This window comes from Oncorhynchus tshawytscha, linkage group LG11 (assembly GCF_018296145.1).
Source record: "Oncorhynchus tshawytscha isolate Ot180627B linkage group LG11, Otsh_v2.0, whole genome shotgun sequence".
NCBI classification, from domain to species: domain Eukaryota; kingdom Metazoa; phylum Chordata; class Actinopteri; order Salmoniformes; family Salmonidae; genus Oncorhynchus; species Oncorhynchus tshawytscha.
The window spans coordinates 12,298,995-12,313,622 of NC_056439.1; the positions used below are offsets into that span (position 1 = coordinate 12,298,995).

The window sequence follows — 14,628 nt, forward strand, 5'->3', positions numbered from 1 at the left end:
CCAGGTCAAGTTCAAGTTCACTACCCCAGTCTTGATTTAGTTTATTGGAGAGTGTTCAGAGGAAAGCACAATGTCATATAATCTAGAAATCAGACCTAAACGACTCCACAGGAGGGATAAAATCTCCTCTAGCAACGTCTTGGGAGGCAGTTTGAGGAAAGGTGGGAAAATGAGAGCGAACAAAGTTACGGGCTTGAATATAGCGGAAAAGATTATGAGAATTAGAAAAAAAGAATGAGCCAGATTAGATTTAGCGACAAGATCATTAAAACTGTCAAAGTCCCATCTAAAAATACATCTTTGAAACAAACCAAACCGCTCTCATGTCACAAAACCAAAAAAGCCTGGTGGAGTTTGGAGGGTAAAAATAGGTGATTGTTACACGTGGGGCTTAGGAGAGAAGATAAGGTCCCCGCCGAAGATGAGGCGGTGGGTGTCAAGATTAGGGAGGCTAAAAGAGATGTCATAAATCTAGTGTCATCCCAGTTAGGGGCGAAACATTCGCAAGTACTACAGGGGTTTGGAAGAGGGTGCCACTAACTATTGTATAAGGATCTGAAATGATCTGTGAGGGTGAAAACTGTACTCGTTTGTGAATCACTATTGCTGTTCCCCTGACTTTGCCGTTAAAAATGTGAATGAAAAACCTGTCCAACCCATGTTTTACGCAATCATGTATGGTCATTTCTGGAAGAAATGCAATATAGGTATCCAGGCACTTCAGATGTGAAAATACTGGCACGCTTAATTTTCCCCCCACAACCGCAAATGTTTCATGTCACCAGTCTGACTGGAAGCCCCAAGATACCTTCAACTTGTTGTTGAACTAGACATTAATCTTCATAAGAGGAGAAGTAAAATGAAAAAGAAAGAGGAAAAGAGAGATTGAGAGAGGAGCAGCATAAAAATATATATACAAATCCTCTAAAAAAGCAGAGCACAAGAATCTTTGGATAATGCCAACATAAAGCCCTCTCACCATCCCGAACATTCCAAACATACACAAAAATAAAAATGATAGTACAATACACTTCAAAGAAGAAAAAAAATGAAAACATACAAATCCTAAACTCGTCATTATTAACGAGACGAGTAGCAGGAATTCTCTTTTACTCAGCATCCGTTGATTACCCTACATCTCTGTGAGGTCAAACCAACCTAGGAAAGAAGATGCGATCGGTGGCATTTCAATGGCCATAAAATGTAGTCCACTAGGTGTCGCCACAGGGCTGAGTAATGAGAAACATTTTAAATTAACCAGTAGGCTATGAAAAGGATCGGCCCCTGAATTGTTAAATTGTTAAACGTCCTAAGGAGGAAACAATTCAATAAAAGTATACAAACGGACTAGTATTTTGGATATGTACAATTAAGCAAACAAACCATGGGTCTAAACTCTTCAGCTAGTGCAACAAATAAACAACAACAAGAGTACAGTTGGAAGAGAGGAGTGATATTATTAGACTCTAATGTCGTAGTGGAGACAAAGAAAAAGGGAATGTAACTGAGGACCGTCTGTGACCAACATCACCAACTATGGCCAACGTAAGCCACGACAGTTCAGAATGTCCATAAAAAAAGAGTGAAAAATACAATTAAAATAATGGTGGACAGGATCGGTGTCTAACTAGCTAGTAACATTAGTATCCAAAATGATCTGAAGGCTGCCAAACTGCAATGTAGGCTATAGATTGCCATTAGTGGTGCAGCAAGTTCAAAGCTTTAGTAAAAATAAAGAAATCAAAATGCTGCGCTTTTAAAAACGATTGCCTTTGATTAAGAAACTGAACAAGATCAAATGGAAGTTTAAAGAGCAGTGAGACAGCGTGGTATGTAGTTGTCAACAACACAAACGAGTTATGTGCTTCTTCAAACATACTTACTCTAGCCAGCAAGCTTTAGCATATTTTTTATTTTACCTTTTTTAACTAGGCAAGTCAGTTCTTATTCTTATTTCCAATGACGGCCTAGGAACAGTGGGTTAACTGCCTTGTTCAGGGGCAGAACGACAGATTTGTACCTTGTCAGCTCGGGGATTCAATCTTGCAACCTTTCGGTTACTAGTCCAACGCTCTAATCACTAGGCTACGCTGCCGGATTGTTTCCCTTAGAAACGGATCAATAGATGGCCCTAGAAGTATACTTACCAGTCAAAAATGTTAGAACACCTACTCATTCAAGGGTTTTTCTGTATTGTAACAATTTTCTACATTGTAGAATAATACTGAAGTCATCAACACTTTGAAATAACACATATGGAATCATGTAGTAACCAGAAAAGTGTTAAACAAATCAAAATATATTTTATATTGGAGATTCTTCAAAATAGCCACCCTTTGCCTTGATGACAGCTTCGCACACTCTTGGCATTCTCTATATTAGCTTCATGAGGCAGTCGCCTGGAATGCATTTCAATTAACAGGTGTGCCTTCTCAACTTAATTTGTGGAATTTTTTCCTTCATAATGCATTTGAGCCAATCAGTTGTGTTGTGACAAGGTAGGGAGGGTATACAGAAGATAGGTAAAATACCAAGTCCATTATGGCAATACCAACTCAAATAAGCAAAGAGAAACGACAGTCCATTACTTTAGGACATGAAGGTCAGTTAATATGTAATTTTTTTTACAATTTAAGTTTCTTCAAGTGCAGTCGCAAAAACCATCAATCGCTATGATGAAACTGGCTCTCTTTGAGGACTGCCACATGAAAGGAAGACCCAGAGTTACCTCTGCTGCAGATGATAGGTTCATTAGAGTTTCCAGTGTTCACGATTTCCAGTGTTGCAGCCCAAATAAATGCTTCACAGTTAAAGTAACAGACACATCTCAACATCAACTGTTCAGAGGAGACTGCGTGAATCAGGCCTTCTTTGTCTAATTGCTGCACAGAAACCACTACTAAAGGACACCAATAAGAAAAGAGACTTGCTTGGGCCAAGAAACACGAGCAATGGACATTAGAACGGTGGAACTTTGGTCTGGAGTCCAAATGTGAGATTTTTGGTTCCAACTGTCGTCTTTGTGAGACGCTGTGTGGGTGAAGGGATGATCGCTGCATGTGTATTTCCCACCGTAAAGCATGGAGGAGGAGGTGTTATGGTGTGGGGGTGCTTTGCTGGTGACACTGTCAGTGATTTATTTAGAATGCAAGGCACACAACCAGCATGGCTACCACAGCATTCTGCAGTGATACGCCATTCCATGTGGTTTGGGCTTTGTGGGACTATAATTTGTTTTTCAACAGGACAATGACCCAACACAACTCTAGGCTGTGTAAGGGCTATTTGACCAAGAAGGAGAGTGATGAGTGCTGCATCAGATGACCTGTCCTCCACAATCCCCCGAACTCAACCCAATTGAGATGGTTTGAGATGAGTTGGACCGCAGAGTGAAGGAAAAGCATTCCAAGTTAAGCTGGTTAAGAGAATGCCAAGAGTGTGCAAAGCTGTCAAGGCAAAGGGTGGCTATTTGAAGCATCTCAAATATAAAATATATTTTGATTCGTTTAACACTTTTTTTGTTACTGCATGATTCCATGTGTTATTTCATTGTTTTGATGTCTTCACTATTATTCTACAATGTCGATAATAGTGCAAATAAAGAAAAACACTTGAATGAGTAGGTGTTCTAAAACTTTTGACCGGTAATGTATGTAGCCTAGTGTCCACACGGTCACTAGAACTAATGTTACCCACATAATACAGGCAGGTGAGAAATCATCCCAATTCAGGAATTCGATGTATGTGCTGTCGGTAGAAGGACTCAGCTTCTTCAGGAGTTTCAAAAAGTGGACCTTGCCGTTAAAGGTGACACGAAGACGGGCAGGATATATCACCCCAAAGTGGATTCCCTTCTTGTACAGAGTGGACTTGATGTCGTTGAATGCGGCCCGTTTCTTTACCAGGCTAGAACTGAAATCCTGATAGAACGTGATCTTGTGGCCTTGCAAGGGGATGTCACTATGTTCCCTTGCCCACCAAAAGACAGGCTCCTTTGTATCGATGGAACCGCACTTTGATGGGACGCGGTCGGCTGCCTGGGCGAGGTTTCGGTGCAAGGCTGCAGTGGGCTCTATAGATTTCAGGGACATTTGGAAAAGCCTCATCGCCCAAAATTTCCTTGAACAGCTCCTCCATGAACTGGGTTGGAGATCCTGTCTCAGAATCCTTTGGCAGTCCAATCACGCGGATATTCTGGCATTTTGAACATGACATCAAATCTTCCACAAGTAGCTGCAGAGACTTGTTGGCGGCGGCCAGATCATCAAGCCTGGTTTCCAGCATAGTGAGTTGGTCGCTGTGTCCCGGCCTCAACTTCGGCCAGTGTGGTAGTGTGAGATGCCACAGAACCCCAGATAGTTTCCACAGTTGCCTGAATTGGAGCCAGTGCAGCCTCCAGGGAGTTATTCAGCAATTCGGTGAGTTCTGCTGCCAAACTTTCACGTGATTTCGCCAGCTCTCTGGCAAGGATCTCCAGTGTTATCGGGTTAGCCGTATCGCCAGGAGTGGCTATTGAAGCCTTCAAGGAAGTTGGGATCGTATCTGAAGTTGATTTGGTCGAGTGTGACGTTTTTTCCGTCGATTTTCCAAAGCGTGTGACTGGTTTGCGCATGCTAACTTAGGTACGCTCTATTACTTGGTAATTAAAATGACTTTTGAGACCATGAGAAATAAAATAAAATAAAATCTAATTTTAATGGTCACATACACATGGTTAGCAGATGTTAATGCAAGTGTAGTGAAATGCTTGTGCTTCTAGTTCCGACCGTGCAGTAATATCTAACAAGTAATCTAACAATTTCACAACAACTACCTTATACACACAAGTGTAAAGGAATAAATAAGAAGTATGAATTTAGGCGAAACGTAGGATTATTTACAGAAGTTGCTGGAGAGACCTTGTACAACTTATTTCTACATTGCTCAACCGGAATCCGACACAACATTGTTACGGTATCTAGCAAAAGAGTGTAGGAGCAGTTGCTAACTAACCATAAAGAACTTAAGCTAGTTAGCTAACTATCTTTGAGGCAAAACATTTCACTTATTTAGTTAGTCAGGTAATGTACCGCTATTTTCTAGCAAATGTAATGCTTCCTCCCAAAAGGATAAGGTGGCTCCGCTAAGGTTTTATTTTGATGTTTGTGATGTGTCCTCTTTCCAAGGGTATTAGCATTAGTAGAACAGACATTTCCATTCCAAGCAATATACACAGTAATAGCATGCCAGTGGCTTGGCCATCCTATCCATGCATTATGTTACCACACACACCTGCTTGGAGCAGCTGTCTTTAGAATGGTATTAAAGGGATACTTCTAGATTTTGCCAACAATCTACTTCCCTGGAGTCAGATGAACTCGTGGATATCCTGCCCAATGGACTGCAGTTGAAAATTAGCCGGCTGGCTAAAACCAGCACTTTTACCGTAATGTTGATTAATGTGCACTGTCCCTGTAAAAATAAACTCAAACTCAAACCATTCTTATGTTTTTATGTCCAGTATCAAATCAAATTCAAATAAAATTGTATTGGTCACGTACACGTGGTTAGCAGATGTTATTGTGAGTGTAGTGAAATGCTTATTTTATTTTATTATTTTAATTTTATTTATTTATATTTAACCAGGTAGGCTAGTTGAGAACAAGTTCTCATTTGCAACTGCGACCTGGCCAAGATAAAGCGTAGCAATTTGACACATACAACAACAGAGTTACACATGGAATAAACAAAACATAGAGTCAATAATACAGTAGAACAAAAGAAAACAAAAAGTCTATATACAGTGAGTGCAAATGAGGTAAGTTAAGGAAATAAATAGGCCATGGTGGCGAAGTAATTACAATATAGCAATTAAACACTGGAATGGTAGATGCTTCTAGATCCGACAGTGCAGCAGTATCTAACAGGTAATATCTTAATGAAGTTGAAGGTCGTTTCATGAGCCAATGCTAACTAGCATTAGCGCAATGACTGGAAGTCTATGTGTATCTGCAAGCTCACAGAGACATCCCCCCCCAAAAATGTTTTTTTGTCACAGGCCTACACACAATACACCATAATGTCAAAGTGGAATAGTTTTTAAATTTTTACAAATTGGTTAACAAAATAAAAGCTGAAATGTCTTGAGTCAATAAGTATTCAAACCCTTTGTTATGGCAAGTCTAAATAAATGCAGGAGTAAAAATTAGCTTAAAACCTCTTCTGGGCTGCAATCCTGTTAACGGGATGATATTGACAACAGCCAGTGAAAGTGCAGGGCGCCAAATTCAAAACAACAGAAATCTCATAATTAAAATTCCTCAAACATACATGTATTTTATACCGTTTTAAAAGGTAGTCTTGTTGTTAATCCCACCACAGTGTCTGATTTCAAATATGCTTTTCAGCGAAAGCACCACACACGATTATGTTAGGTCACCACCAAACCACAATAAAAACAGCCATTTTTCCAGCCAAAGAGAGGAGTCACAAAAAGCACAAATAGAGATAAAATGAATCACTAACCTTTAATGATCTTCATCAGATGACACTCATAGGACTTCATGTTACACAATACATGTATGTTTTGTTTGATAAAGTTCATATTTATATTTTAAAAATCTGAGTTTACATAGGCGCGTTACATTCACTAGTTTCAAAAACATCAAGTGATTTTGCATAGCCACATCGATTCAACAGAAATACTCATCATAAATGTAGATGATAATACAAGTTATACACATGGAATTATAGATATACCTCTCCTTAATGTAACCGCTGTGTCAGATTTAAAAACTTTACGGAAAAAGCAAACCATGCAATAATCAGACGGCGCTCGGAACAATAGTCAAATTAGCCGCCATGTTGGAGTCAACATAAACCATAAATTACATGCTAAATATTCCCTTACCTTTGATATTCATTAGAATGCACTCCCAGGAATCCCAGGTCCACAATAAATGCTTGATTTGTTCGATTATGTCCAATTAGCTACTTTTGTTTGCGCATTTGGTACAAAATCTTCAGAAAGTTGTATTACAGGTTGAAGAAACATTTCAAAGTAAGTACAGAATCAATCATTAGGATGTTTTTATCGTAAATCTTCAATAAAGTTCCAACCAGAGAATTCCTTTGTGTCTTGAGGAGGAACGGAACACAGGAAGATATCATGCGGTATGCGCGTGACCTGGAACTGGCTCTCTGCCAGTAGTCTGATTCATTCCCCTCTTATTCAGTCCCACAACGCAGTAGAAGCCTCATTCAAATTTCTATAGACCGTTGACATCTAGTGGAAGCCCTAGGAATGAGTCTTCATTCATATCGCAATGGGATTTCAATGGGGAATGGTTTGAAAATATACCAACCTCCGATTTCTCACTTCCTGTTTGGATTTCTTCTCAGGTTCTTGCCTGCCATATGAGTTCTGTTATACTCACAGACATCATTCAAACAGTTTCAGAAACTTCAGGGTGTTTTCTGTCCAATACTAATAATAATATGCATATATTAGCAACTGAGACTGAGGAGCAAGCCGTTTACTCTGGGCACCTCTGGGCATCTTTCATCCAAGCTACTCAATAGTGCCCCTGCAGCCATAAGAAGTTTAACAAGTCACAAAATAAGTTGTATGGACTCTTATGTGCATTAATAGTGGTTAACGTGATTTTTGAATGACTACCTCATCTACAATTATCTGTAAGGTCCCTGAAACACAGATTCAGCAAGAAAGAGCAGGGAGGTCTTCCAATGCCTTGCAAAGAAGGGCACCTGATAGATGGGTAAAAAAAATAAGATTTTGAATATCCCTTTGAGCATAGTGTAGTTATTAATTACACTTTGGATGTTGTGTCAATACATCCAGTCACTACAAATGTACAGGTGACTCAGTTGCTAACTCAGTTGCTGGAGAGGAAGGAAACCGCTCAGGAATTTCATCATGAGGCCAATGGTGACTTTAAAACAGTTACAGAGTTTAAAGGCTGTGATAGGAGAAACTGACGATGGAACAACAATATTGTAGTTACTCTACAACACCAAGCACCAAGGTAATTGACAGAGTGAATAGAAAACCTGTACAAAATAAAAAATATTCCAATGTGCATCCGCTGTTTGCAATTATGCACTAAAGTAATATTGCAAAAACTGTTGCAAAGCAATTACATTTTTGTCCTGAATACTCAAATCAAATCAAATTTATTTATATAGCCCTTCGTACATCAGCTGATATCTCAAAGTGCTGTACAGAAACCCAGCCTAAAACCCCAAACAGCAAGCAATGCAGGTGTAGAAGCACGGTGGCTAGGAAAAACTCCCTAGAAAGGCCAAAACCTAGGAAGAAACCTAGAGAGGAACCAGGCTATGTGGGGTGGCCAGTCCTCTTCTGGCTGTGCCGGGTGGAGATTATAACAGAACATGGCCAAGATGTTCAAATGTTCATAAATGACCAGCATGGTCGAATAATAATAAGGCAGAACAGTTGAAACTGGAGCAGCAGCACAGTCAGGTGGAAGTTGAAACTGGAGCAGCAGCATGGCCAGGTGGACTGGGGACAGCAAGGAGTCATCATGTCAGGTAGTCCTGGGGCATGGTCCTAGGGCTCAGGTCAGTTGAAACTGGAACAGCAGCATGGCCAGGTGGACTGGGGACAGCAAGGAGTCATCATGTCAGGTAGTCCTGGAGCTCAGGTCCTAGGGCTCAGGTCCTCCGAGAGAGAAAGAAAGAGAGAAGGAGAGAATTAGAGAACGCACACTTAGATTCACACAGGACACCGAATAGGACAGGAGAAGTACTCCAGATATAACAAACTGACCCCAGCCCCCCGACACATAAACTACTGCAGCATAAATACTGGAGGCTGAGACAGGAGGGGTCAGGAGACACTGTACACTGAATACTAAGTGTTATGCTTAGGGGAAATCCATTACAACACGTTACTGAGTACCACTCCATATTTTCAAGCATAGTGGTGGCTGCATCATATTATGGGTATGCTTGTAATTGTTAAGGACTGGGTAGTTTTTCAGGATAAAAAAAGAAACAGAATGGCGCTAAGCACAGGCAAAATCCTAGAGGAAAACCTGGCTCAGCCTGCTTTCCACCAGACACTGGGAGATAAATTCACCTTTCAGCAGGACAATAACCTAAAACACAAGGCCAAATTTACACTGTAGCTTACCAAGAAGCCAGTGAATGTTCCTGAGTGGCTGAGTTAGTTTTGATTTAGATCTGCTTGAGAATCTATGGCAAGACCTGAAAATTGCTGAATTGCTGTGATCAATTTGACAGAGCTTGAAGATTTTTGAAAATAATAATGGGCAAATGTTGCATAATCCAGGTATTCAAAGCTCTCCGAGACACCCAGAAAGACTCACAACTGTAATCGCTACCAAAGGTGATTCTAACATGTTTGTTAGTGTTTTATTTTTCATTAATCTTTTACAAATGTTAGAATTTTCTTCCACTTTGACATTAGAGTATTTTGGTATAGATCCTTCACAAAAAAATGATAATTAAATCCATTTTAATCCCACTTTGTAACACAACAAAATGTGGACAAAGTCAAGATGTGTGAATACTTTAGAGGTTAATGCTAACCAGCAGTGTTGAGCAGAATTTTATGTTTTACACTTGTTGATTTCTATTCCTTTGCTTCTACTGGTATGTAGTGACATTTAGTGGTAGTTGCAGATGGCAATGTTACAGTGCCGCTGGTCGCCCCAGGTACATTTGTTATTGTTTTTTTGTTTTGTTGACTAAATGGAGAAGAAGAGCATCCAAATGGAGGTGAGCATCATGGTAAAAACAATTGCTGCACATATTCGCTGTTCTATCTCACATGCAATGACATCTGAGGGAAAACTGTGTTGTTGTAATATCTGAAATGGACATGGCACTTTCACCATTGAGGATTACAGCTTTAATAATTTACATAAAGCAGATGTGAGCATTAATCTAAATTGTGTTTTGAGTCCTGTTGATCATGATGCCAAATTGAAACATCAAACTTCAATGTGTCTGTTAATGTAGCTTATCCCCCAAAAAATGATTTTAATTTGACCAGATATACACCCTGATTGAAGCCTCTACACTTTGGCTGTAGTCTCTGCTGCTTTGTCCTGTTGTTTGGAACTCTTCCTTATGGATGTGGCACTAATTATTAATTACGAATGTATTATGTCAGGGGTGTCAAACTCAATCACCTCCAAGGGCCATATTGAAAAAACACAAATTCACAGTCCAGACATAACCTATATGCCCCTTTATATAATGTCCATTAAAAAAGTACATTGAATTCTGTATATAGCATTTTAACAGAAATTAAACAAAAGAGAGAAAAAATATTTGTCCAGCCTTTGCTGCTATGCTTGCAGATGTGCATAATATGCTACGACACTAATCAAAAACTATTTAAAAATGGAAAATAACAAAAATGTAGTTTGGTTGTTGTAGCATTTAAACTTTAAACATGTTTTACATTTGTCTTGCTGCATGGATCACCAGTTCGGTTGAATGCAGCATTGCTGTATGGCAGTGGTGGAAAAAGTACTCAATTGTCATACTTGAGTCAAAGTAAAGATACCTTAATAACAAATGACTCAAGTAGAAGTAAAAGTCACCCAGTAAAATACTACTTGAATAAATGTCTAAAAGTATTTGGTTTTAAATATACTTAAGTATCAAAAGTACATGGAATTGCTCAAATGTACTCAAGTATCAAAAGTTAAAGTTAAATTAGAAATCATTTCAACTTCCTGATATTAAGCAAACCAGACGGCATATTTAAAAAAAAAAAAAAGTTTTAGCCAGGTGCACACTCCAACACTCAGACATAATTTACAAACGAAGCATTTGTGTTTAGTGAGTCTGCCAGATCAGAGGCAGTAGGGATGACAAGGGATGTTCCATTTTCCTGTCAAAATGTAACGAGTACTTTTGGGTGTAAGGGAAAAATACATTATTTTCTTTAGGAATGTGGTGAAGTAAAAGGAGCCAAAAATATAAATAGTAAAGTACAGATACCCCCAAAAACTACATATAAGTAGTACTTTATAGTATTTTTACTTAGGTACTTTACACCCCTGCTGTATGGTGCCCTGGAAATGTATTGTAGTTGAGTAGCGAGCCTCGGCTACTGCGCAGATGTTGCCGTAATAGGACTACATTTACCCTTTGTATGGTGTTTTGTTGCAGGTTTAGTTTTTTGGTTATTCATTGTCAAGCTTTAAAAACCAAAGCCAGACTGCAACATTTTAGTAGACTAGGATGTGGTATGTGTCTGTGCACTTTCCCTCCGATACACACTATAAACGGGACACACTTAAGCAGCGCAATTTGGGTTCGTATCAGGTTGTAATTTCATAAACTGTTAACTCATCATACTCACTTGTGTCCTAATTTATACTGACGTGTGTAACTTTTTGTCAACCAATATGACACTTTCTGTAGTACAGCAATATCAACACGCTTAAACTTTCGGGCCGGTAGAAGACTCAATCAGTGCCATTAAGGAGAACAATTGGGAATTCTGCAAATGTTTAGTGATGATATGATACAGCACACTGGCTGGCTCGTAGGTGTATGTGTGTCTGTGGGTCTGGAAGGAGGTGTGTGTGTGGGTCAAGGAAGAAAAGTGTGTGGCAATGCACTGCCATTGGTGCACAGCACGTTGGCTGTGCCAAAATGAATTGACAACCCAAATCATTGCCCAGGCCAGATAGAAATGTGTCACGGGCTGGATCTGGCCAGCGTGTGTGTTTGACACACAGGGTTTGAGATAGTCAAATTTCAAATGTACACATTACCTTGAAAGAAGTCTTTGGACAAGGAGAGACTGCAATCCATGCTTTGATTTATATAAACTAGCCACCAACCGCTAATATTATTCTAACCAAAACACAATGTCCCCAAGTTAGCATGGTTTAAATTGCATGCCCAAATCCTCCAAGTAACTTTCAACTAAGTCATAAAGCTACACAATCACATTTTTGGTTAGAAAATGAAAAGCTGTTGGTGGCAGTGGCTAGTTTACTTCCCACTTATTGCAAGTCTCTGTTGTCCCCATCCTCTAATTCTCTTTCTGTCCTCTCCTTCTCTTTACTCCACGGATGTGTCTCCGTCTCACTGTCGTGACAGGACACGTGAAAGCCTGGCTTCCAACACGTCGAGCATCATGGAGAGCAATAGACGACAGAATCCAGCATTGAGTCCGGGCCACATGGGCACCACCAGCATCGGTCCGCCTTTCAGCTTTCGCACCATCCCAGAACCCCCCCATACCGCACAGCCTGAGAAACTGCAGAAGTCTTCAACCTGCCTGGCATCCATCACCAGCGTCTGACCTGACATACAGACAGACATACATCAAGGCCTGAAATGGAGGACGTGGATTATTAAGGTTATGGTAGGGACCATTGGGGGTAATAGGGGGGGGTGGAGAAGGCAGAAGTTGGGTCACGTTGTGCCCCCACCTTCTCCTCACCCATCCACACACACATGTCCACCCTCCCTCACCCAACCCCCAGAAAATCCAACTACTACTGGGACTGTTAACCACACAGGCATGGCTTCCAGAGACTGTTCCCACAGCTTCAAAACTTCACTGCAAAAAAACAAACAAACAAAATGACAACCACAAAATAAAGAAACTATCCTGACCTTGATTCATTTTGTCTCCCATTGCAAGAGAGCCAATCAGGAATTATCTTGATTTGGATTATATCGACTTTAATTTTGTTTTTGGGACAGATTTCCAGATTCCTCAATGTTGGTATTAGAGAAATGTAGTCACATTTTGGAAAATCTATACTTTTACGTGTTATTTCCAATCCATGTCCAATGAAATGTTTTCTATCAAGAATTATAAATAATTTATCAGGAGAATTATCTTATTTGTATGTTGATGTTGATGCACAGTATTAAAAATAATGAAGGAAGAGATAAGGAGGTGGAAAGGCAAAATGTCAGAGGTTCCAATTTGTGTAGTGCAAAGCAAAATAGGCTATTGTAGTTCTATCCATACAGTATCATTTATTCATAAGTACAATAATGTATACTCAAAACTTTTTTTATATTTAAGTGACTGAAACGAAATCATTCAAATGAATAATGACAATTTAGTAAGGGAAACGGTTGTTTTACATTGTTAGTTGAATTATTAAGTTTCCATCCTGGAGCACTAATGTGCCTTTTCTGTGGTATTTATGACTAAATAAAAAAAATATTGAAAAAATTCTTTATCCAACACATAATCTCAGGTCATAAGAATTTATTATCTTGAACACACGCACACACACACTCTGTGATCTTGTTGGTGGTGTGTGAGGAGTTTGCCTTGCTGATCAGTGGCTCTCTGAGTGTTGTAATTGGTTTGAAAGGACTTGACTTTTCTGTTTGTTTCAGATGTGTTTGCCTTTTCACTACATGTTTGCCAGAGTGTGCATAGATGGACCATAAAATGGTTGCAGCGGGTGCAAAGTGTAACTATATATCCCAGGGGTATAGGACAGACAAACACCTTGTTTCCCTTAACATGTTTATCACTATCATTGCCAGAGCCATCAAGGCATTTATACAACTTATGTCTGCGGTATTTCTCCTTAAGTGTTGTTTTATGAAATTGACCAGCTACTAAATTGTCTTGCAAATTGCAAAATCTCACAAAATCTCACAAAAATATTAGAGCATGCGGAATAGCGATGGCTACCTTGCAAGAGAATAGTGAAGAGTTATTGCAGTCCTGCCTCTTTATTCACAATATTGTTTGTATCACAATACTGTAAGTATCGTGTTTTGGGAATTTGTTTTTCTTGTACAGGTGCTAAGATTTCTATATGAAACGCTCTATTCAATCCTTAATGCTGAAGATCTGCTTTTTAGCATGATTCACAATTAAAGGCAATGGTTTGAAAGGACTTTACTTTTCTGTAAATTGTCCTGAAACAAGTATCAAAGCTACATTAGGGGTTAAGTTAATTACCCCACACATGCAGAATTGCAATGTGCATTATTGAAGGAATTTAAATATTTATGGTGCCCATAAAACACAGTAATTATTAAGCCATCTTGCACGATAGTGGTTAATTAATGAATTACACATCCAATTGTACAATTGTATTCACTTTTACTTTGAAACTCTTTTTTCGAAGTTATGCAGTCTCCTTCCAGTGGTCAAAAATGTTGGTTGAAATGTGATTAAAGTTATGTCATATAACATGATTACAACCAGTTAAAGATACCTTTTTCTTAACATCAAGATGCCTGGGAAAGACTGCATAACCGGAATACGAGGTAAAGGCGTCTTTTTATGGTAGCTAAAGAAAACTATAAAAACATAATTTTACAATCATTAGCTAATGACATCACAAATTATGACATCACAAAATCACAAAATGTGAACTTGACCTCAGTACAACCAGTTTAGCCCGCTGAGAAGATTGTAAGGCTAGAAGATTTAATTTTTGTCATGACAAAAATGTGTTCATTATAAAACAAGTGACATACAGTGCCTTACGAAAGTATTCGGCCCCCTTGAACTTTGCGAACTTTTGCCACATTTCAGGCTTCAAACATAAAGATATAAAACTGTATTTTTTTGTGAAGAATCAACAACAAGTGGGACACAATCATGAAGTGGAACGACATTTATTGGAT

At 39.2% G+C, this 14,628-nt stretch overlaps 1 protein-coding gene across 1 annotated transcript in view; it reads left to right on the forward strand.

The window, feature by feature from the left end:
- Positions 1-14,522, forward strand: part of LOC112261438 (storkhead-box protein 2) — a 39,845-nt gene extending 25,323 nt beyond the window's left edge. Inside the window, exon 4 of the mRNA XM_024436759.2 lies at positions 12,112-14,522. Within this exon, the coding sequence (XP_024292527.2) occupies positions 12,112-12,316 (205 nt within the window). The 3' untranslated portion in view covers positions 12,317-14,522. The remainder of the gene's footprint in view (positions 1-12,111) is intronic.
- The last annotated feature ends 106 nt before the right edge of the window (positions 14,523-14,628 follow it).